This window comes from Pan troglodytes, chromosome 18 (genome assembly GCF_028858775.2).
Source record: "Pan troglodytes isolate AG18354 chromosome 18, NHGRI_mPanTro3-v2.0_pri, whole genome shotgun sequence".
In the NCBI taxonomy this organism is placed as follows: domain Eukaryota; kingdom Metazoa; phylum Chordata; class Mammalia; order Primates; family Hominidae; genus Pan; species Pan troglodytes.
In genome coordinates this window covers 45,604,222-45,629,649 of record NC_072416.2, presented here as the reverse complement: position 1 = coordinate 45,629,649, position 25,428 = coordinate 45,604,222, and the positions used below count along the sequence as shown (strand labels likewise).

General features: G+C 39.4%; 1 protein-coding gene across 15 annotated transcripts in view; it reads right to left on the bottom strand.

The window, feature by feature from the left end:
* PHKB (phosphorylase kinase regulatory subunit beta) overlaps positions 1–25,428 on the bottom strand; it is a 240,879-nt gene that overhangs the window by 48,413 nt on the left and 167,038 nt on the right. For all 15 annotated transcript variants that reach the window (XM_063797099.1, XM_009430740.5, XM_063797100.1 and 12 more), the window contains 6 exons: positions 10,791–10,846; positions 8,820–8,913; positions 3,434–3,517; positions 2,846–2,950; positions 1,422–1,504; positions 1,127–1,217 (listed from right to left, as the gene is read on the bottom strand). In XM_063797099.1, coding sequence (XP_063653169.1) covers positions 1,127–1,217; positions 1,422–1,504; positions 2,846–2,950; positions 3,434–3,517; positions 8,820–8,913; positions 10,791–10,846 — 513 coding nt within the window. The remainder of the gene's footprint in view (positions 1–1,126; positions 1,218–1,421; positions 1,505–2,845; positions 2,951–3,433; positions 3,518–8,819; positions 8,914–10,790; positions 10,847–25,428) is intronic.

Sequence of the window (25,428 nt, the reverse complement as noted above, 5' to 3'; positions counted from 1 at the left end):
TGAAGAAAAAAAAGAAAACCTCTAGTTGGTATCCTCAGAAAAGATAAAATATGACATCCATGAAACATCCATAGGACAGAATAGTATGAAAAACGAAAATTTAAAACATGATAGCCAACATGCAAAACTCAATAGAAGAACTGCAAGATAAAAATCAAAGAAATTGCCCCAGGAGGCATTACAAAAAGACAAAGCAACAGAAAATAAAGGAAAAAAGATAAATGCTTAGGTAAAAATCAAGTATGCAAAATACAATCACCAGGGAATGAGTATATAAACATGCCATTTATACTACTACGTAGGTCTTTCTTTATAAACTTTCCTCTTTCTTATTTAATACTGAGAACCTACTATGTGAAAGACCCCATGGAATAATCATTATTATTTTACAGAAATAAAGTATATAAGCCTATATAATAGACCGCAGTCTTAGTAGTTTAAGTTAAAGGTTATGAAAGCATGGTGAAGAATAGAAGTATATTTGTGGTCTGCATGATTTTGTAGAGCTGCCCTTAAAGTCTGGTAAGACCTCAAAGCCCAGTGACCTTGAAAGAAGGAAGGATAGGCCAGGCAGAGAAAATGGTGTGAGCAGAGGGACAGAACCCCACAAAATTCAAGACACAGTAATTATTGTATTGGCTGAAGCACAAAGAGTGTTTAGTAGGAGAGAACTGTGGACAGAGAGGCTGTTATGACCAACAGTGAACCAAAGAATGTTTCTGTAATTCAGGAGCTGTGAAGATAATGCTGTGAAGTTCTGAATGGAACAAGGTTTATTCCCAGGTTGGATGTTAGTATAGAGAGGGAAAAGAGTACTGGACCAATAGTCAGCCAACTTGCCCCTAAAAGCCCAAGGTTATAAAGCAGGTCACTACACCACTATGGACCCAGCTTTTAGAGATGAGCTACTGAAGTCTAAAATTCTGCACAGGAAATTGCTACAAGTGTTCAAGCATCTGACTTGGTGGGATCAGATAAACTGGAAAAGTGACAATAGGAATAGGAAGATAGGTAGAGACTAAAACCTTAAGTCAAAAACCTTAAATAGACCATACATTAAGAAACATAGCCGTATTGTAGATTAACTGTCCTGAAAATAGATGCATACTGAAAATCAGAAGGCTACCTGTAGACGATCCACATGAACTTTGACTCCTCCAATTATTCCTTTTTTAAGGGCTGCCAGCATATCTAATATGGGGTTGAACCGGCTACCTCTAAAAAATATAAATAAACAAAATGTACAGATTAACAACAGAATGGTAAATTAATAATCTAATACTAAGTGCCCCTTATATATACAAAGTATTCCACCACATACTAAGAAGGATACAAAAACATCCAAGGAGGCCTTCCTTCCCAAGGGCTCACTGCGTTCATGTCAGTGAGACACACGTACCTTACTTCTTTTATCAACCTACCTTATATTGTCTTCCCGGATGAGAACAAGGAAAAGTGGACGTCCATGCATTTTCCAATATTGTTTAATGAACTGCAGCGCATTCTGTCAAACAGAATGAGGTAGGATGTAATGGCACAGTATCTAAGATGAACAGGATGCTCAACCATGAGTGCCAAAGAGCCAATAAAATTCTTATGTAGCAAGACAGTTCACAATCCAACCCTGAATAACTTAGACTACTTAGGGGTAGAAGTACTCTAGCAGGTTCTCTGGGTACACGCAAGTTATGCTGAACACCACTTTGAGTTCAATGATTTCAAACTTTATTCTTAAAAGTAATCACGCTACATTTGTTTTAATGTTCTTTCCCCCCTTTTTAAAAATTTTAATCTATTTATTTGTTTATTTATTTAGAGACTGCCAAGACTGGTCTAGAACTCCTGGGCTCAAGTGATCCACCTGCCTCAGCCTCCCAAAGTGCTGGGATTACAGGTATGAGCCAATGCGCTTGGCCTCCTTTTTTAAAAAAGCCTACAAAATACAGTTCAAGAATGGCCTCAGGGGGAACAATCATGCCAGCCGTCCAGAAGATTAACTCACTTCATATTACTAGGGATTTATATTACAGCAGGTGGAAGAGACTGGACTGAATTTATACAGACCATTAGCAATGTAGAGGGAGCTCTTTATTTGATTAAATATCTATCTATCTATCTATCTGTCAATCAATCAGTCATCTGAAAGACTTACATAAAATCATCATCATCACATCAAAAACTTACATAATACTTCACCATATGCCAGGCACTATTCTTAGTACTTTACATATATTAATTCTTTTAATCTTCAGAACACCCCTTAATTATTATTCAGTTTTACAGATGGGAAAACAAGGCACAGAGGAGTTAAGTAACTTGCCCAAGAACACACAGCTGGCAAGTGGCAGAGCCAAGATTTTAACGAATGCAGTCTGGCTCCAGATTTCATGCTGTAAATCATGATTCTAACCTTCTCTGCTCTGTCAGTAGAAAAGGGAGTGAAGATTTTAACTCATGGAGTTATGAGTTAGTTGAGGTTTTACTGGATATTTTTCATAAATAAAATTATTTTGCTAATTTACCTTTTGTTCAAAAAGACATAAACTGTCATATGAACATATTTTTCAAAATAGGTCCCCCTGTTTTTCTGAATTGTACCTTTTCATTTCATTTGTATAAAGGCACAAGGGGCAGTCATACAACTGTATATAAGACGAGGTCATCTATTATGCCAATGCTGCAAGTAATTTACACTCTCCAAAGCTATGCGGGTGGTTTTACTGTCATGCTTTACACTGTGTTAACCCAGTGTCACAGATACCTGGGAGTACTCAATATAGTAACATACGATAAAATCAGTGGAAACAAAGTCATTCCATTTTTAAGAAAGGTGTTCCAAAGCTACCTTTATGTCATCTATCAGCAGGAAAACATCCTGAGACATGTAGAAATCACTTAGGTCGAAAATAATCGGGTAACAAACCACAGTCTTTCCTAGAATGCGATAAATCTGTAAGGGAAAAAGTTTTAAAACAAATAACTAAAGAACATACCAAAGGCAAAGGTGCAGTGCTGTAAGTCTCAATAAAAATAAAAATTGATGTCTAATTCTGAATAAGCACATAAATTAATAGCTTGCGACATCCAGATAATATTTAAAATTTTTTAAGTTTCTTGATGGAATCAGTATACCAATAAACTTAAAGCAGCCTACCTCTAATATGATGGAAAAGTCTGTGAGTAAATATTGTTATAATTAGATATTTTACAAAGCTTAGAAAAAATATATTTAGCAGTGAGGTGCTCCTTCATATTTATAAGACTTCCATGATATGATGCTAAATAAGTAATGTTTACTAGCAGAAAATAATACTTCAGATAAGTAGTCTCAGTACATAATGAAAATGAAAAAGGATGCATAGCAGGTCAAGCACCATTTCAGTATGCGGTATTAGAATCCAAAAACTACTTTTTGAGGACATTTCATGAGTACCTTTGATGTACCGAGGCAGCCAATGGGCCTGTCTGGCCTTCCAGAGAGTCCTAACTTTTCATTGATACCCAGCTGCAAATAAGCCTGTAAGACACAAGTTTGTAAATTAGAGTCAGGTAAGAATCCATGTCACTTTCTCACCCCTGAGTATTGTCCTGTTAATTTTTGATCTTTCCAGAGAGAAAGAAGCTAGGGAACCCTAATCCAAAAATTTGTAGGAAGACAAGCTAGCCAAAGATGTCAACTTAGATTTTGGATTACTGAGAGATTTGAGAGCAAAACTTTTGCAGATCTACTTAGCAACATTCTTAAATTTGATACTGCTATAAATGTACAACTTGCATGGCTCTGATCGTAAAAGAACACAGAGAGGCTAATGCTTCCTGTATTATTAAAAAAATCCAGTTGTTTAACATTTTAAAAACTAGGGCCATAATCTCCTACTAAATTTCCACCTTTAAGTATTTCCCACCAAAATGAAAATGGCTTCATTGATTTTTTCTGATTATATACATTTTATGAAATGTTCAAACCACGTACTCAAAGTGAATGTTCCTGTTTATTTTCACAATCCCTTTTGCAACAACTATTTCTTTGGTATACGCTGAAAGGGGTATATATAGTTCATTGTATGATCCCTAAGGGGCACCAAGGTAGGGTTAAAGACTCTTAAAAGTACATCAATAAATATATACTCATATTATACACAGGTCAATATGTGTGTATATTTACATAAATGGGTTCATATATATTCTGTGTCCCATTTTTTGAACTTAATATTGTGGTATTCCAGTTTCAAGATGTTAAAATGGGCTGGGCGTGGTGGCTCACGCCTGTAATCCCAGCACTTTGGGAAGCCGAGGCGGGCAGATCACAAGGTCAGGAGATCGAGACCACCCTGGCTAACATGGTGAAACCCCGTCTCTACCAAAAATACAAAAAATTAGCCAGGCGTGGTGGCGGGTGCCTGTAGTCCCAGCTACTAGGGAGGCTGAGAAAGGAAAATGGCATGAACCCAGGAGGCAGAACTTGCAGTGAGCCATGATCGTGCCACTGCACTCCAGCCTGGGCAACAGAGCGAGACTCCGTCTCAAAAAATAAAAAGAGATTAAAATGAGTCTATGCATTTTCTGTACATTTCAATGTTGAAATGATTGAAGAAATATTAAAACTGAAGAGGAAAGCTGGGCGCAGTGGCTCACGCCTGTAATCCCAAAACTTTGGGAGGCTGAGGTGGGTGGATCACCTGAGATCAGGAGTTCAAGACCAGCCTGGCCGACATGGTGAAACCCGGTCTCTACTAATAATACAAAAATTAGCCGGGCGTGGTGACACATGGCTGTAATCCTAGCTACTCAGGAGGCTGAGGCAGAAGAATTGCTTGAACCCAGGAAGCAGAGGTTGCAGTGAACCACGATGGTGCCATTGCACTCCAGTCTGGGCAACAAGAGAGAAACTACATTTCAAAAATAAATACATAAATAAATACATAAAAAATGAGGGGGAAAGTCTGCAGAAGTATTACAAAATAGGGAAGGGTGCCACAGTGGAGCAGAAACTTCTAGAATGTCTATAAGGTTAAAAACAGATAGTCTTGGAATGAATTATGAGTTAATCAATGTCAGAGCTGAGCACTTAATCTAATCAAGAAGCCCCTTTACCTTTTTAAACTCCTATCTCCTGATAAAGATAGCTCCCAATTTTTTGTTATTTTAAAAATAATTCAATAAACATCTTTGGACAGTGTGTTATTATATCTGCAGGATAATTTCCTAGACTTGCTGGATCAAAGAGAATACATTCTCTTTGAAATATAATGTGAGATTGGTCACCCTCTAGAAATAATGTACCAATTTACATTGGTATTAACTGTGTATAGGCCTTGCCACCTTCTTGGGTCAAAATAATATTTCATTTTATTTTTAAACTACTATATTAAAATATTTTGTGGTTCAGCATTTTCTAATATATTTAATGACTCTTTGTATGTTCTGTAACTTTTTTCATTTGTTCCCTTTTCTATGGGGAATTTGGCATTCTTTTTTATTTCAAGAAATCTTGGTATATTGAGTATTGCCCCTTAAATCAAATACTTTGCCCAGTTTGCTCCTCTTCAGTGTTGTTATGAAATGTGAGAATGACTGCACAGTAGGTGGAATCTCATTTCAACATGTGGTATTTCAATATAAACATTTTTCTACTAGAAAATTTCACAAGCACCTTTGATATGCCAGGCTGTTTGCTATATTTAGTTATACAGTATTTGTCAATCATTTCCTCAATGGCTTTTTGGCACTGGTATCATTCTAAAAATGGACTTCCCTTCCCAACAGCTAAAACATATTCCCTTATTTTTTTATTCTAGTGCTTTTATATTTAAATAATTTTAAAAGTTTTCAATTTTTGATCTGTCTGCAATTTATTTTTACATTTAATGACAGAAATACATCTAACCTATATTTTCCTAAATGGAAAATCAAACCAACTATCTCTACACAATCTACTGATTGTGATTTGGACTGATTTCAAATAATAACTTCATTGTATACAAAATTAGTGGTGTTGCCAGAGCTCTCTGTTCACTGACATAGTGCACCCATCTATGTGAGAGTTGGGTTTGTATCTCTTTCTCCTTTCGAATTGTACATTCCTGTAGAACAGCAGCCCAAGTTGGCACTGTGCCTAGTATGTAGCTGGTGCTCAGGAAATACTTGATAGTTGAATGAGGGAGCAACTGAATGTTCTCCTGAGCCACACATGCTGTGAATATTGATTCTGGAATAGCAGTGGTTTTAGACAAAGTCAACTGGCCAGAAACAGTGCTTTATAAGCATTATTTTGCATAGCTGCACTGAAACCATAGCACATAACACTAGATGCAGCCCCCTTTCCCTCATATATTAATAGTTTCAAATTTTCAGAAATAAATGTATGGTAAAATGTGTTGATCTAGGTGGGGGTCCTTTAAATACTACTCTTTATTACAGTAAAAGGATTCTCAACTTTCTGAACCATGGTATGGCAGGTCTGTGACAATTTATTTAGTGCTTCCCACATTCCAGGGTGCATATAACACTGCCCCCATGTTGTACACATTCATACCATTTAGTGTACTGAAAGACACAGTAGTGACCAAACTACCCGGAAATACATAGAGCAGAAACTACCTGCAAATACATAGAGCAGAATTCTGTATTCAGATCCCCATGAAGCAAATCACACTACAGTCATCACATCATGAATATTAACCACATGCTGTGTAAAAGCCCTGCTCTCAGCTGTCTGCCCTCACATCCTCTTCAGTGGGCTGAGGGAGGGAGTGGCTTCTCAGAAGAAAGGGAGCAACCGCTGGCATAAGAATATGTGCATCAGCTAAGATTTGAGGGAACATCTTTACTTTTAAAAGGCAGACTTATAAGGAGCAGAATACTAGGCAATATATCTTAGTATATATCCAAAGAGCAGCTACTTAGGAACACAGAGGCTACAGCTACAACCAAAAAACAATCTTCCATCTCAACACATGCACAGGAAGGTTGGTTCTTGCTCACAAGTCTGTCTTTTCAGCCACACTACACCAAAATTGCAAGTCATTTGTTAACACCATTTTTAAAACAAGATGTAAAATAAGCCAGGAACTGTTGTAAGTCTTTACTTGCTCTGTAACAGAATGCCTTCTACTGCCTCTGATTCACAAGCACTTTGTATGAACATCTATTATAACAGTTATCAAAGTGAACTGTAATTCACTGTTTTTTTCCTGTCAAACCAATAAACTCAGAGGTCACTGAGAACAGGGACAAAGTCATTTCATATGAGTGTCCTACACAGTGCTCTGCATATAGCATGTGTTTGTTGCTGAATGAATGAATACCACATTCAAGTCATTTGCTCACCATGTTAGCCTTTTAAATCTTGACTGCATGTTGTCTGGTAGGATATAAACTCACCTACTATTAAAATAAGTTGCTAATATTAATTAAACTAGAAAAAACAGATTTGGGTTAATTTGTTTTAAGAGTATGTTTATCAAAGAATAAGCTTTGCTGGCGTTCTCTAGAGCTTTCAGCAGGAGAGCATAAAAGTGTATTAGCAGCCGACAGCCTGCAGCTGAATACTAAGAGCACAGCATAAGAGCCTTAGATTTTGGCATCCTTCTCTCTCCCTCCACGTTGCCTCCGCTCCTTGCCTTGTACCATTATGTACATCTGGGCGTGAGTTTAAATTGTTACCTACTCTAGGGATCCTTGTATTTTCAGCTTTATCTCTTGGCAGGGTAGTGGTGGTTAAATTTATTGGAGAAGGTATAAGGACTCTCCAAGAGCTGGTGCTCTTGGTGACCTGACACCCAGGTTCTGGTTTGTGTTGCCTAATGTCAAGATCCAGGCCTGATACTGGAGTCCTGCATTTTCCCATGTAACATGTACCTCTCTTCTCTAAGCCTTCATTTTTCTGTTATAGCAACAAGACTTTGACTACAACCATTTATATTTAACCTAATAAACTTAATCATGTCCACTTGAGATACACTGTTATAAAGACTTCTACTAAACACTGAGCAGTTTGTTCTTATGTTGTTTTTCACAATTACTAAATAAAAATGGCAGTGTATAAATAAGTAGTGGGTAGGAGTCAACAATGTCCTGTCTCTAACGAGCAAGAACATTCACAAGCATAGGCAATAATGGATCCATCTGTAGAGCAGTGTGTGCAAAAGGCCTCAAATGTCACCTTTTAATTCCATCCCAAATAGGTATGGAACTACATCAATGATAAATACAGATGTTACTTTTACTTTATAATTGCTTTGAGACCCAGCAAATCAAAGGGGTTGAAATTACTTCAGACACCAAACAGTAAGGCAAGAGAAAAAAAGGAAAGTAGTGAATATCAAAAATATTTAGGTATGAGTACATTTTTTTTTAAACAAACCTTCTCACACCTAAATATTTTTTGATAATCAAAGATGAAAAAATCAAAGATAAAAGGATGAAAAAACCAAATCAAAATGTAAGAATACATTTTGATAAGAGGAAAAAAATCAAATCAAAATATAAGAATAATTTTACTCCTATTAAAATTAAGACTAACTTGTTATTTAACTGCTCAGCCTAGGTTAGTAATAGAGTTTAGAAAGAAGTAGGAATCAACAAGACCTATAAACATAACGTACACACACATGCACACACACACATACACAGTGCAAAGTTTTTTTTTAGTAACAATGTCCATTAAAGTGGACTTCTCAATTTAATTAGAAGCTTTTGGATTACTGGTCCTATATCAGAATCAGATTTTAACTGTGTGACTTGTCTGTAAACTAAGTCCAACCATCAAGCTCTAGTACCTCTACAAAGTAAGGAAAGTAAAAGGCAGAATCACTTACTTTCACAAGCTCCTGCTGAGGCCATATCTGAATGGGTTCTACTTGTTGAGGAGTTTGAGTTTGAATACCATATGTGTTCAGAAAAACTTGAAGTCTAAAGATCATAGGGATAAAAAGAGACGTTTTAAGACAACGCATTTACAGTTTAGGAAGCAGTGAAGGAGGAGGATAAAAGGGAACATGTTAACTTGGAGGGCATTATTAATTTGTTAGTATTAGCAATTTGCCATCTGCACTAGATTTCAGAGGCCCATATTGATCCTCCATGAAGCATCACATGGAAACATTAGGGGCTGACAGGGAGGGTAAGCACTGATTTTGGTAATCCCCATGTGTTTGCATGAATTTCTCAAAACTACAACCCAGGCAACACTGGCACTGGTCAGTCTTTAATATTCACCTCAACTAAAACAAAATTATTATTATTTTTTTTTTAATTTTTTTTTTTTAAATTATACTTTAAGTTTTAGGGTACATGTGCACATTGTGCAGGTTAGTTACATATGTATACATGTGCCATGCTGGTGTGCTGCACCCACTAACTCGTCATCTAGCATTAGGTATATCTCCCAATGCTATCCCTCCCCCCTCCCCACCACAGTCCCCAGAGTGTGATATTCCCCTTCCTGTGTCCATGTGATCTCATTGTTCAATTCCCACCTATGAGTGAGAATATGCGGTGTTTGGTTTTTTGTTCTTGCGATAGTTTACTGAGAATGATGGTTTCCAATTTCATCCATGTCCCTACAAAGGACATGAACTCATCATTTTTATGGCTGCATAGTATTCCATGGTGTATATGTGCCACATTTTCTTAATCCAGTCTATCATTGTTGGACATTTGGGTTGGTTCCAAGTCTTTGCTATTGTGAATAATGCCGCAATAAACATACGTGTGCATGTGTCTTTATAGCAGCATGATTTATAGTCATTTGGGTATATACCCAGTAATGGGATGGCTGGGTCAAATGGTATTTCTAGTTCTAGATCCCTGAGGAATCGCCACACTGACTTCCACAATGGTTGAACTAGTTTACAGTCCCACCAACAGTGTAAAAGTGTTCCTATTTCTCCACATCCTCTCCAGCACCTGTTGTTTCCTGACTTTTTAATGATTGCCATTCTAACTGGTGTGAGATGATATCTCATAGTGGTTTTGATTTGCATTTCTCTGATGGCCAGTGATGATGAGCATTTTTTCATGTACTGGTACCAAAACAGAAATATAGATCAATGGAACAGAACAGAGCCCTCAGAAATAACGCCGCTTACCTACAACTATCTGATCTTTGACAAACCTGAGAAAAGCAAGCAATGGGGAAAGGATTCCCTATTTAATAAATGGTGCTGGGAAAACTGGCTAGCCATATGTAGAAAGCTGAAACTGGATCCCTTCCTTACACCTTATACAAAAATCAATTCAAGATGGATTAAAGATTTAAACGTTAGACCTAAAACCATAAAAACCCTAGAAGAAAACCTAGGCATTACCATTCAGGACATAGGCGTGGGCAAGGACTTCATGTCCAAAACACCAAAAGCAATGGCAACAAAAGACAAAATTGACAAATGGGATCTAATTAAACTAAAGAGCTTCTGCACAGCAAAAGAAACTACCATCAGAGTGAATAGGCAACCTACAACATGGGAGAAAATTTTCGCAACCTACTCATCTGACAAAGGGCTAATATCCAGAATCTACAGTGAACTCAAACAAATTTACAAGAAAAAAACAAACAACCCCATCAAAAAGTGGGCGAAGGACATGAACAGACACTTCTCAAACAAAATTATTTTTAAACACAAAAAGAATATGCTGGTCATTCAAAGTGATATTAATGATATCCTTGAAAGCCTGTAAAGGAGTTTCTGAAGTTAATCTCTTCTACCATAATCGATATTGTAAACATAAAGCAATCATTTCCCCTCCCCTCCCCACAAAAAAACACACCACCCACTTGGATTTCATACCTTTGGCTTTCTGCTATAAGTGCCACATGAACTACCAAGTCATTTTCCAGTGGGCCCTGTAATGCAGAATAAGGGAGGGGGAAAACATTTTAAAAGATCTGTTCATCATCAGCTACAATGAGAAGCAAGGACAATATTAACCATCTCTAAGCAGTTCATTAAAATGATGGACACCAGCTGGCTCTCAGCGGCCACCTTTCTTTCCTTGCTCGCCACTGCCTACTAATCAATTTGATGATATAGACAGAGTAATGGAACACAAAGGAATGGAAAGCCATAAACCTCATCACTACCACAGGGGCTAGCCTGTCAGGGCTATTTTGAATGATGCATAAGAGCAGTTTGGGGACCGAGAGTCATTTTCCATCATTTAACTCTAAAGGGAAGAGGAGGAACTAAAAATAAAAACCCAATTTATGTGTTCTCTGTAAAAAAAATGATAGTTAAAATTGTTCATTTGACATCTTAACCACATATAAGGTTATTCCCTTTCTTGTTAACCAGTTTTCCTTTGGCACCTTATACATCAAAATAACTTTATTCTAATATATAATTCTTATAATAGAGCATGAACTACCCAGTTGACTATGTAATTAACATTATATTCATTAAATGCAAGCTGTTGGACTTAATAGTTCTAATCAAAGACAGTGTTGGATATTTGCTACTCATTTTTTGTGTGATAAAGATTCACTATAACATGTATTATACATTGTTAAATTGAACCCAATTTTGAAACCTGTATATAATTAACAGAGAACATTAAGAAGCACCAATAAATTACAGTATTAGGGAGCTCTGAAAATACTGATCAAACATAACACTTTTATAGTAATGGATCCAACAGTCCCAATAATATGCTGTAAAATATTTGATTTATCATCAGTCAGTTCCTCTCTATGGTATTCAATATGCCACCGAAATTTATGTATGATGGAAGGCAAGAAACACCAGCATACATATATCAGCAGTAAACACCATACAATCAAAGGGATGGTTCCCAGAATCATCGTCAAAGTGCCATTTCACGCAGACTTTCATGTGATTTAAATGAATGTGTAAGAGAAAATGTGATTTAACAATCCAACAAAAACAAATACCCATTTAAAATGTTATAAATTCTGTTTTTACTTGATAAAGACCTCACAATTAAATGTTTTCCAAAAGGGTGAGAAAAAACTTGTTTTCAAAGCCTCATCAAGATTTCTAACAAATGAAAAAATTAAGCCCTATTTCTCTTGGATGAGATCTAGTATTTACTGCTTTAAAAGGATGAGTAACCTTAGAATAGGCCATTATGTACAATCTTCAGGACAGTTGTGGGATTCTTAAATAAAAAGCAAATGAAAACATACAGAATACAGATGATATTTCAGTAACAATAAATAAGGCAGTTTATAGATTGTAATTGGCAAACTGGAATCTTCTTTTTGAATCATAGGCCTGTTTAGGATATTGTTTCCACTTGTATGACAGAGTACTCAGATCTAAAATGGCCTCTATACATGTTGAATCATACTGAGCATCTAGTTAGGGGACTATTAGATGGCTGAAGAGCTCTTTTGTTGTAAAAACTAAGCATTTCAAATAGTCTGGTTCACAAACCATCTACCACAACGAGCTTGGACTTACAACTCCAGCCCAAGTGGGACCTTTTGCCCCATTCACCATTGAGAGAAAGAATTCAGCACGGGCAGCCCCACTCGTAAAACTCTCTTCCTTTCACTGCCAAAGTTGAAACTATCTGTTCTGTTTTTACCATTTTCTTCAAACCACCACCATTGATTTGTTTGTTTGTTTGTTTGTTTCAGACAGGTTTTCACTCTATTGCCCAGGCTGGAGTGTAGTGGAGTGATCACGGCTCACTGCAGCCTAGACCTCCTGGGCTCAGGTGATCCTCCCACCTCAGCCTCCCAAGCAGCTGGGACTACAGGTGCGCACCACCACACCTGGCTAATTTTTATATTTTTTTGTAGAGACAGGTTTCACCATGTTGCCAAGACTGGTCTTGAACTCCTGGGCTCAAGCGATCTGCCCACACTGGCCTCCCAAAGTGTTGAGATTACAGGTGTGAGCCACTGCATCCAGCAAACCACCACCATTGTTGTCCAAAACCCATTAAGTCTCTCTGTTAATTTCCTAATAGTAACTAATACCTTCTTTTCTGAATGGCATTTTTCCTAACAATATTGTAATAATTTCTGCTTATAGGTTACAGACAAACACACACACACACGTATATACACATACTCAAGCCCTGTGTGGTACTAGTAATCTCTATTTTACAGGCATTTGTTGACTCATTCATCTGATCAAGCGGACACTAATCCACAAGACTCCATGTTAGAATATGAATATGACCCAATGTCCCTCCTAGAGAAGTTCAGTCTACTAGGAGAGATGGATAACAGATAAGTTTTCACATGTGTGTTTATTATCACATAAAAGTATTTTACTGGTACCTTTCTTTGGCAGATCTACCTCATTAAAAAAAAGTTACTGAAGGACATGATATTCTGTGGATATACCATACTTTATTTTTAAAATGTTTATGTTGATGGATATTTAAATGGTTTCCAATTTTTCATTTCTGCAGAGAATATAATAATTGTCCCTATCTCAGAGAACTACTGAAGATTTAGGGAGAGAACAAAGTGCTAAGCACAGTATTTCACACAAAAACACTCAATAAAGGATGTTAATTTTTGCTGTAGTTGCACATTTGCTTATTGTTATCTTCACACCTATCCTTGGACAGCTGCTCCCCTCTTCCTTGTCTAGATTTGCTATAATGCCTATGTTGCCCTAGATCCCATTGGCTTCCACCATTCTAAGACATTTGGATTATCTGTCATCCTATTTTTTTATATGGCTAGTTCTTCCCCAAATGATTCTGAACATCTTTTTAAAGACATCCTCAGGTGACTTAACACCTTCTTTAATGCTATGGTCTGAATGTGCATGTTCCTCCTGAAATTCAGGTTGAAATTTTAGCCCCCAAGGTGATGGTATTGGCAGGGGATAAGGGGCTGGGGAATGGGGAGGGGTGCTTTGGGAGGTAATTAGGTCATGAGGGCGGAACCCTCATGAGCAGGATTGGTATCCTTATAAAAGAGGCCCTGCACCCTTTCCATCATGTGAGGACACAGGGAGAAGGCACCATTTATGAACCAGAGAGAAGGCCCACACCAGACACTCAATCTACCAGCACCTTGATCTTGGATCACCCAGCTTTTAGAACTGCGAGAAATAAATTTCTGATGTTGATATGCCACCCAGTTTATGGTATTTTGTTATAGCAACCTGAACAAACTAAGACACTTAGCTACTACCCATTTTTTTCCTTTCATTTCTCAAATATAAGACTATAACTATGTCCTTACCTTTCTCGCCTCTGTACTTCTGCCCTCTACAATCTATCCTGCCCTGTCTTTGGAGATACATAATCCTAACACAAGTCTATGGTCACATATTCATTCTATTCATTCTCTCTTTCTCAAATCTCATCCACTCTAGTAGCTTTAAGCTATTATCTCTAAGTGTCATGGGATCCTTGGGGTGTTGCTTTGCCAGCCAGAAACCTCTGTGGCCGGTGGAGCCTTTTACCTGAATATTGCCCACACCTACTGGGCTCGTTCCACCCACTTGGCCTGGTAGGCTGTGCTCAGCTTGCACTACCAGCCTGGATCCCACACTTGCCGAGGGTGAGCCAGGTGTTGGCTGGGGGGGCGCGTGTTTCAGCCTTGTTTGTGTTACAGCTCTTTCAGTCCTGCCATTTGGTGAGTCCCAAGTTCTTGTCCCATGTCCAGAAGAGTGAGGTACACAGACAACTGGAGGGTGAGCAAGGTGGAGAGGAGCTTTATTGAGTGACAGAATAGCTCCCAGGAGACCCAAAATGGGTAGCTACTTTTTGCAGGCAGGTCATTCCGATGAGCGTCCAGCTCTCAGCTGAGAGGAGACCCGCAGTGGGAGCTCCTTTCTGCAGGCAGCTCATCCCAATGAGTCAAGGAGACCTGAAGACCTGAAGTGGGTAACTCTTTCCTGCAGCTGGTAGTCCCTACATCTGTCCAAGTCTGGCTGAGTCTGGCAGTTTTTATGGGCTCAGAAGGGAGGAAGCGCATGCTGATCGGTCCATGGGTGGCCATGGGTGGGCCCGGAAAAAGCACAGGTTCTCACTCTGGGCTGCAGACTCCACCCAGGGGTGGCAGCCCGGCCCCCAGGCTTCAGGTCATCCCTGGTTTGAAGGCAGGGTTTCACCAGGGACCCGCCCAGGAGCCTGTTTTCCTCCTGCCATCATCAACATGCTGTCCATGGTGCCCAGGCCGTTTGTGCCAAGGGATACCTGCAGGCCCACAACAAGCTGCCCTTAGCCCCACCGGCCTCCCTCCTGTGCTCGTCGGCGCTCAAAGCCCAGAGGGGGCTGAGGCAGCAGGGGGATGGCATGTCAACACTGCCCTGAGCGTGTGCACACCCAGCTGTGTTGCATCAGCACCCAGGCTCAGTCACAACTTTGTTCCGTACTGCTGCAGGTGCTGGGAGTGGGGAATGGGAGCAGGCACTTCTGAACCTGTGGGGACCGGGGGCTTCCCAGGCCCCCAAGAGTGCAGTGATGCCTGGGTCTGGAGCTGCGGCTGGGCAGCTGCAGCTGCACCTGAGAGCATGGGGCTCCTGCCCCACCAACTCAGTAGCAAGTGGGGCTCCTGCCTCCTCCTGGCCCCCTCTGGCTCCATGAAGTGTGCAGCCCTGGCCACACTTCCCCTGCTGCAGCTGGTGTCCCCACAGTGGCTGCTCTAGACAGGTTGCCACTGCTATTATAAGCAGATGCTTCCATGTTTATATTTCTAGTCTTGACCTTTCTCTTAAGTTCTAGTTCCCACATTTTAAGCTGTTTTCTGGACATTTTCTCTTGGCTATTTCCAAAGTTAATAGATTGAAAACTCAACTCCTCATCATCAACCCCACCTCCATCCCAAACAGGTTCTTATTCTTTAACCCTCAATTAATGGGTCACTCTAGCTCAGAACCTCAGAATCATCTTTGATGCCTTTTACATAACCTCCATATGCAATTAGTCACCAGAATCCTGTTAGTCCTTCCTTCACACAGTATCTTGAATGTTGTTTTCTTTGCATTTCTATAGCAATATTCAGGATTTAAAAGTAGCAACAACAGCGAACACTTTATATAACTATACTCCACATGCCAGGAACTGCTTAAGTGCTTTATCAAACTATTATCCCATTTTACAGGTTTAAAAATGAGGCACAGAAAGTTTAAGCAATTTATCCAAGGACACAGACCTAGCGGAGCTAGAATTCAGACCCAGGCAGTCTGACTGCAGATTCTGTGCTCATAGTCACTCACTTATCCTGCCTCTCAAAGAGCAGAAAGCAGGCAGACTTTAGATTGAAAGATCTACCTACAAGTCCTATCTTGTCACTTCCTCCAGCAATGATCCTGCTCATCTGATAGGTGCCTTAGATTACTGTGGACAAAACTGACCTGATCTCCATCCTTAAATCTACCGACTCCCAAAGCATTCCTTATCTCTATAAGACCCCATATTATGAGCTCATTTGCTCTGGCCAAAAAATGTGTAAGTCATCCTAAATTCCTTTTTCCTTCAAACCCCATAACCAATAACAGCTAAAAAACCAAAACAAAACAATGACAAAAACTGAGAACACTTATTGAGAATCAGGTGGCTATATTAAATTATATACTCTTAAACACCCCTATTAGGTAGGTTACTATAATTATTCTCATCTACTGATGAGAAAACTGAGGCAAAGAGTGGTTAAAAAAATTATCCAACATCATACAGCTAATACATAAAGCTATTAAGTGGCAACATGGAGATTCAAACATGCGCAATCCAATCTACTTATCCATTATAGTATACTGTATGCCTCTGTGACGTGCTGCTAATTCACCAAGAACTCGTATTGGCTCTACCTCCAAAATATGTCTCAAACACACCACTTCTCTCCTTCTCCACTGCTAATACTACTCTACTTAAAGTAACCATGATCTTTTACTTGGTTAAGTAACTGGTCTACTTACCTCATTCTTAAACCCCATCCCACCCATTCACAGCAGTCCATCCTGAAAACAGTAATTAAAAAGTGTAAATCAGATCATCTCACTACTACTCCACCCCACCCACACATGCACATGCTTATGAACACCCTGCCTAAAACTCTCCAGTAACTTCCTGTAAAATGATAACAAAACTGCTTATCAGGCCCAAGAGGCCCTCCATGATCTAGCTCTGGCATGCTTACCTCTGCTTTCTTATTCTCCCTTCTCTTCTTCACCATGTTTTAGCCACCCTGGGTCCTCTCTGTCCCTTGAACATACCAACTATATTCCCATCAAGTGCACTGGTTACAGCTGTCTGGTGTGTTTTCTCCTCCAGGTTGCAGAATGAATGCTCTCTGGTCATACAGGTCTCAACCATCATCCCTGCCACATAGGCCTCCTCTCTCCACCATGGCCAAAGTTGTTCTCCTCAGGCATCTCCAACCCCAGTCTACCACTTTACCTTATTTTGTCTGCCTCATAGTACCTGTCCGATACAGAAATTATATCATTTATTGTTATTCATTCCCTTCAGAAAGTAACTCCCTGAGGGCAGAGAACTTGATCTAGCTGGTCTACTGCCACCTCCCCACACATGGAACATAGTAGGCATCCTTACTATTTGATGAATGACTGCCCACGCAAGTTTCTCAATTCTTTGCTTATCTGTAAAATGGGAAATATATTTACAGTGCCTACCACAAAAGGAGAGGATCAAACAAAAGAGGGCATGTAAAATATTTGCAAACTTTGATCTGTTACACAATGATATTTATACTATTATTTGCTGTGTGACTCACTATGTCACTTAACCTCAATAAGCCGCAGTTTCCTCATCTATAAATTGAGAATAATAAAAATATCTATTTCCTAGGGTTATGAGAATAATACATAATATATAAGCATTTAACACTGGCCTATAGTAAGTGTCCAAAAAAAATTAGCCATCTATCAATGCCAGCAACACAACCACAACCCTGGGTCACTGCAATAGGCTTCTTCAGCTTTCTGCTCCACACTTGCCTTTGCCCATTGTCTGTGCTTTATGGTCAGGTTCATTTTCTTGTATCAATGATTTGCACAAAGGAGGTGGTCAAAAAATATTTCTTGAATGCATGAAGAAAGGAGACAGAAAAGAGTTAGTAAACAGATATAGTTATGCAATATTTAGGATATTACCTCTCTACCCCAAAACTAATGTTTCCCAAATAAAGCCCAAACTTCTCGAGGACTTTTACAGCTCAGGGACTACCTACTGTTCCCTGTTGGTCTCCCATCTGTTTTAGAGTACTCCACTAAAAAACAGTTCACTCATGTCCATCTTATGTTTCTGTCCACTGTCCCTTTAAGTTTGGACTGCTCTCTCCATTCCTTTATCTATCCAGATCCTGACTCGCTCTTTTAACCTAGTCTCCTCCCAAACTCCCCCAAACATCAGGGTATCCAAATATCTTTTGTCCCTACTAGGAATAGCTGGCACTGCCTGTATGAGACACTTGGCACGAGTCTTGGACCACCTCATGCCATGCCTTTGGAAGGGTTATTTAGCTTTTAGAATGTGTATGAGTGGTCTGTGAAACTACAGGGGCCCCTCATGCTTATTTTTCTCACTTAGGATGTAGGAACTACCTTGTACTAAAAGAAAAGCAATTGTTATTCATTTGATGGTTTGGAGGAGGAACTTTTTTTTTTAGTATTGCTGGTTACATTTATTAGCAATACACAAATCTTCCCTTGAGCATACCCAACAAATGTTTGCAAATATAAACAAGGATACTTTTAACAAAAGAAAATAATCAGTAAAATGTACACATTTATATACACTATAAAAGAGTGTACATGTCAGAGTAACAATATGGTTTAGGACCAAAACCCTGTAGTTAGAAATATTCTCATTCAAAATTTTCATTTCTATAAAGTCAGATTGTATTTTTCTAAGATTTTTTCGTTGTAATGAAAACCCCACATAACCTAAATTTAACATCTTAACCATTTTTAAGTGTACGGTGGAAGAGGAACTTTTATAGCATAACTTCTCTATAAGCTGGGCACTAACTATATTAATATTGCAACTCATCATGCTCAAAATTTAAAACTACGGTAATTAAGACACTGCATGTCTATCTGTCTAGATTCTAGTTTTTAAATTACTCAAATCAGGTCAAAGTAGTAAAGCCAGGATATTTGCAGCTGGGGGCTATAAATAAAACAGTGTAATACAACTTTCAAAGGGCACACAGAGAAAACTTAATGTGAATGTGCCCTAATAGTGTTTCTTTTCCTTGCTCTTTTTTTCTAATTTAATTTTTTCAATAGATAATTCATTCATAAGTTTCAAAAATTTTAAAATTATGAAAAAGTTTTTGGTGACATGTCATTCCCATTTGGGGCCTTCATCCCCACAGTTCCCCTCCATCTAACAACCAATCACTGCTATGATTATTTATGCCTTGCTCTAGCATTTCCTCATGCCTACAACAGCAAATGCAAATATATATTATTTTCTTACATTTGTACACAAAAGTTACTCTCAGCACCTTTTTCTAGTTAATAATTGTATATCATGGAACTCTTTTCATATATTAACACATAGAACACGTCCTCATTTTCACTCTAACTGCTTGGTATTCCATTTTGTAGATGTACCATATGTATTAATGTCATCTTTACACCTTTTGATAATCAATTAAGGCTAGTCAACCTTTTACACTGAAATCTCTGGAAATGGTTATGGTTACACAGTGGCACCATTAAACATCAGGTTTTAATTCTGCTTATAAAAGTAGAATAAGCACTCAAACTAAATCATTCAGAGGCATTGCTACCACTGGATTATGTGGGTAACTGGAGGACTATTATAAGAAAAGATCAGTAGGTTTGGGTTTGGGGAGGGGGCAGTGAGAAGTGTCTGAGTCTTTTCTAGGAGGGTGACACAGAAAGAAGCATAGACGTCCATTTACAACATATGGAAATACACGACAGCTTGTTGATAAGAGTTATCTCATGGGATTGCTGGGTCAAATGGTGTTGCTGACTCTAGATCCTTGAGGAATCACCACACTGACTTCCTCAATGGTTGAACTAATTGTGGCACTGTTCACAATAGCAACCAACCCAAATGCCCATCAATGATGGAGTGGATAAAGAAAATGTGGCACATATACACCACGGAATACCATACAGCCACAAAAAAGGATGAGTTCATGTCCCTTGCAGGGACATGGATAAAGCTGGAAACCATCATTCTCAGCAAACTAACAGAAGAACAGAAAACCAAACACTGCATGTTTTCATTCATAAGCGGGAGTTGAACAATGAGAACAAATGGACACAGAGAGGGGAACATCACACACTGGGGCCTGTCGGAGGGTGGGAGGCTAGCGGGGGGACAGCATTGGGAGAAATACCTAATGTAGATGACGGGTTGATAGGTGCAGCAAACCACCATGGCACATGCATACCAATGTAACAAACCTGCATATTCTGCACATGTACCCCAGAACTTAAAGTACAATAAAAAAAGAGTTATCTCATTATGTTCTTGCTTACATTTGTTTTGTAGTCTGGTTTGGAATGTTAAGGAATTAATACATCTTGACAGCTTGCTATGTGCCACGTGTTATTCAAGAGCTTTTTTGAGTATTCTCACAAGAACTCCCATTTTAAAGATGAGGAAACTGAGGTGAAGAGCGGTTTAATAATTTGTCAAAGGTTACACATCTAGTCAGTGATAGAGTTTAACCTGACTGCACGTATGTCCAGGTCTGAAGTCAATATGGCATATGTCACAGTATGTATTTCACAGATTATGTGCTGCTTGCTATAGCAGGCAGAGATCTCTAGAGAAACAGGAAAGAGAGAGAGGAAGGAAGAAGAAGAAAGAGATTTATCATATGGATTGGCTCACACAATTACGGAGGCAGGCAAGTCTCAGGATATGCAGGTGAGCTGGCAAGCTGGAGACCCAGGAGAGCTGACAGTTTAGTTCCAGTCTGAGTCCGAAGGCCTAAACCCAGGAAGGCAGACAGTGTCATTCCAGTCTGAAGACTGGCAGGCTCAGACCCAGGAGTAGCCGATGTTTCAGTTCAACTCCAAAGACAGGAAAAAAGCCCATGTCCCAGCTGGAAGGCAGTCTCACAGGCAGAATCCTCCTCTTCCTCAGCGGGGGTCAGCCTTGCTCTTTTCAGACTTTTAGCTGATTGGATGAGGCCCATTCCCATTAAGGAGGAAAATAAGCTTTACTCAGTCTACTGATTTAAATTTTAATTTCATCCAGAAACACTGTCACAGAAACACTCAGAATAGTGTTTGACCAAATAGCTGGGCAGCCTGTGGTCCAGACAAGTTGACACGTAAAATTAACAATCACATGGGTGCAGGAACATGCTACATTCATGGGGAGTAGAGTCTGCCAAATCTCACCAACAGTCTCTTCTTCAGACACCTGAGATCACGTTTTAAGAAAACTCAATTCTAAGCATTGTTTACAAAACACCTATTTTCTTATCTGCTTTTTCTTTTTTTTTTTTTTTTTTCCGACAGTTTCCCTTCTGTCACCCAGGCTGGAGTGCAGCAGCGAAATCTCAGCTCACTGCAACCTCTGCCTCCCAGGTTCAAGTGATTCTCATGCCTCAGCCTCCCGAGTAGCTGGGGTTACAGGCATGTGCCACCATGCCCGGCTAATTTTTGTATTTTTAGTAGAGACAAGGTTTCACCATGGTTGGCCAGGCAGGTCTTGAATTCCTGACCTCAGCTGATCTGCCCACCTCGGCCTCCCAAAGTGCTACGATTACAGGCCTTATTTGCTTTTTGATAGAATATAATTCTTTCTTTTTATTATTATTATTATACTTTAAGTTTTAGGGTACATGTGCACAATGTGCAGGTTACTTACATATGTATACATGTGCCTTGCTGGTGCGCTGCACCCACTAACTCGTCATCTAGCATTAGGTATATCTCCCATTGCCATCCCTCCCCCCTCCCCCCACCCCACAACAGTCCCCAGAGTGTGATGTTCCCCTTCCTGTGTCCATGTGTTCTCATTGTTCAGTTCCCACCTATGAGTGAGAATATGCGGTGTTTGGTTTTTTGTTCTTGCGATAGTTTACTGAGAATGATGATTTCCAATTTCATCCATGTCCCTACAAAGGACATGAACTCATCCTTTTCTATGGCTGCATAGTATTCCATGGTGTATATGTGCCACATTTTCTTAATCCAGTCTGTCATTGTTGGACATTTGGGTTGGTTCCAAGTCTTTGCTATTGTGAATGATGCCTCAATAAACATACGTGTGCATATGTCTTTAGAGCAGCATGATTTATAATCCTTTGGGTATATACCCAGTAATGGGATAGCTGGGTCAAATGGTATTTCTAGTTCTAGATCCCTGAGGAATCGCCACACTGACTTCCACAATGGTTGAACTAGTTTACAGTCCCACCAACAGTGTAAAAGTGTTCCTATTTCTCCACATCCTCTCCAGCACCTGTTGTTTCCTGACTTTTTAATGATCGCCATTCTAACTGGTGTGAGATGGTATCTTATTGTGGTTTTGATTTGCATTTCTCTGATGGCCAGTGATGGTGAGCATTTTTTCATGTGTTTTTTGTCTGCATAAATGTCTTCTTTTGAGAAGTGTCTGTTCATATCCTTTGCCCACTTTTTGATGGGGTTGTTTTTTTCTTGTAAACTTGTTTGAGTTCATTGTAGATTCTGGATATTAGCCCTTTGTCAGATGAGTAGGTTGCGAAAATTTTCTCCCATTTTGTAGGTTGCGTGTTCACTCTGATGGTGGTTTCTTTTGCTGTGCAGAAGCTCTTTAGTTTAATTAGATCCCATTTGTCAATTTTGTCTTTTGTTGCCATTGCTTTTGGTGTTTTAGACATGAAGTCCTTGCCCAGGCCTATGTCCTGAATGGTAATGCCTAGGTTTTCTTCTAGGGTTTTTATGGTTTTAGGTCTAACGTTTAAGTCTTTAATCCATCTTGAATTGATTTTTGTATAAGGTGTAAGGTAGGGATCCAGTTTCAGATTTCTACATATGGCTAGCCAGTTTTCCCAGCACCATTTATTAAATAGGGAATCCTTTCCCCATTGCTTGTTTTTGTCAGGTTTGTCAAAGATCAGGTAGTTGTAGATATGTGGCGTTATTTCTGAGGGCTCTGTTCTGTTCCATTGATCTATATCTCTGTTTTGGTACCAGTACCATGCTGTTTTGGTTACTGTAGCCTTGCAGTATAGTTTGAAGTCAGGTAGCGTGATGCCTCCAGCTTTGTTCTTTTGGCTTAGGAGAGACTTGGCGATGCGAGCTCCTTTTTGGTTCCATATGAACTTTAAATTCTTTAGTTCTTGATAAGCAAATATAAAAATGACTGCCTTTTCTGTTAAATCATATAGCATGTAAAGCTCATAATTCTAACTTTTGCAATTGTATTGAGCCCTGGTCTAAGTAGTTTTATTTATTTTTATTTATTTTTTTGAGACAGAGTCTCGCCCTGTCGCCCAGGCTGGAGCGCAGTGGGGTGATCTAGGCTCATTGCAAGCTCTGCCTGCTGGGTTCACGCCACTCTCCTGCCTCAGCCTCCCAAGTAGCTGGGACTACAGGTGCCTGCCACCACACCCGGCTAATTTTTTTGTATTTTTAGTAGAGACGGGGTTTCACCGTGTTAGCCAGGATGGTCTCGATCTCCTGACCTTATGATCCACCCGCCTCGGCCTCCCAAAGTGCTGGGATTACAGGCGTGAGCCACCGTGCCCGGCCAGTAGTTTTATTTTTAATATGCCCTATATTGCATAAAATAATCTACTGTGTCTGGCTTACATAGGTCTTTTATTGAAAGAAAGGCAAGGGAGGAGGGAGAGAAGGAAAGAAAAAGGAGCCAACAAATAAATGCATCCTCCAGGCTGGTCTTGCTCAAGGGCAGTGTATTTGAAACATTCTATGCCTCTGCTTTGGGGGCCTTACAGAACACTCATTTATGCTCATTAGACTTCATCAGTAGGTCCTGCCAACATCCAGCATTTTTTCATTACACTCATTTTTCAGCAAAACCTCATTAGCTGAAGAAATCAGGCAGATGCTTTATACATCTCAATTCCAACTGGAAACACTGCACCCCCAGTATTTTTCCCATAGAAGCCAAGTAACAGGCTACAGTAGTTTGAACACAGCCATGTCCTGACTGAGACACACTGGCATCTTGTTCTGACATTTCCAACCAAGCCAAAGCAGCAACATGTGAAAATTAATAGGAAAGCAGAGGAAAGTTAAGTAGAAATATCAGAGGAATAACAATATCAAGCATGGTTAAAAAGCTAAACTTGGCTCAAGAGTCAACTTGGCCTGGGAGAAAATGGTCCTTTAGGCTCTGTGTATTTATATATTGGATTAGTGATTATATAAGCTTTCTATTTAAGAGGAAAACAAATGAATTTTTAAAAGTATTCCCAGACCTCAAACACATTGTTTCAAATGCCCAAATGAATAAATCAGGCAATGCTTTTTGACAGCAGTTCTTTCAATGACTGCGATTATAGTGGAAGAGAATAACGAACGCTTTGTCACAATGAATTGATTTGTAAAACTGTTTCACCCCTTTCTAAGTACTTGCTGTAACTGGTGTTTCTAAATTTTTATCTTAAGGAAATGACAGTGCTAACAGTCTTGCATACTGCGTAGAAACAATGCCAAAATGGCCACATGAACCCAGGTGGAGAAACTCTGACCTATGGTGTTCTCATAGCTTTAATCATGACAAAGGGGAAGAACGAATGACGAGAACGCCATAGAAACACAACAGGAAAGATCAATATCAGGAAAGATAAGTAAGATGAGGGTGAAACAGAGCAGGAAGAGGCAGAAAGGGGAGAACAGATTCCAAGAATCCAGTCATTTAACTCTCAGGTTTTTTGGTCATTTAGAAACACCTCAGGTCGTGGGTTACAAGCAAAGAAAGGTCCCTAGTGGTAAACCATAAGAAACCAGGTTTTAGAATCATGGGAGAAAAAGAAGCAAGTCCAGTAACCTGATGTGTTTTTAATTTTTCTCCTTCGGATGCTTGTACCAACGGGATCTGTTCCCTGGGATTTGAGTTGAAAATGTCAGAGATGGGAGGGGGCCATTTCTATCATTTGGCTGTAGGAGGGGTCTACGAGAGAGACTAGTGGCAGGACTCCATTTCAGCCAGAGCAGCACAACTATTTTATATGCTGAAATTCTACTTAAGATTTTGTCTGAAAATTGGCTTTCCTTGATAAAATCAGTAATCCACTTGATGGATGAGAAGACTGAGGCCCAGAGAGGGGAAATAGCCCAGGTCCCTTTACAAGTTAGTGGCAGTCCCAGAAGCAGAATCTCTGTTTCTGGACTGACTTGTTCTAGAGTTCTCTTCGCTAAGTCAGACTGCTGCATCTTACTGGCTGTACCATAAACTTTTCAGTTTCCTAGAGAATTGCCAAGTGCACCATTCCACTTAGGAGTGGAAATGAATGCAAAGGCTATATGTGCAGTTATTACAGTGTGAAAGACACCTAAGAAGAGAGGCCTTGGAGGG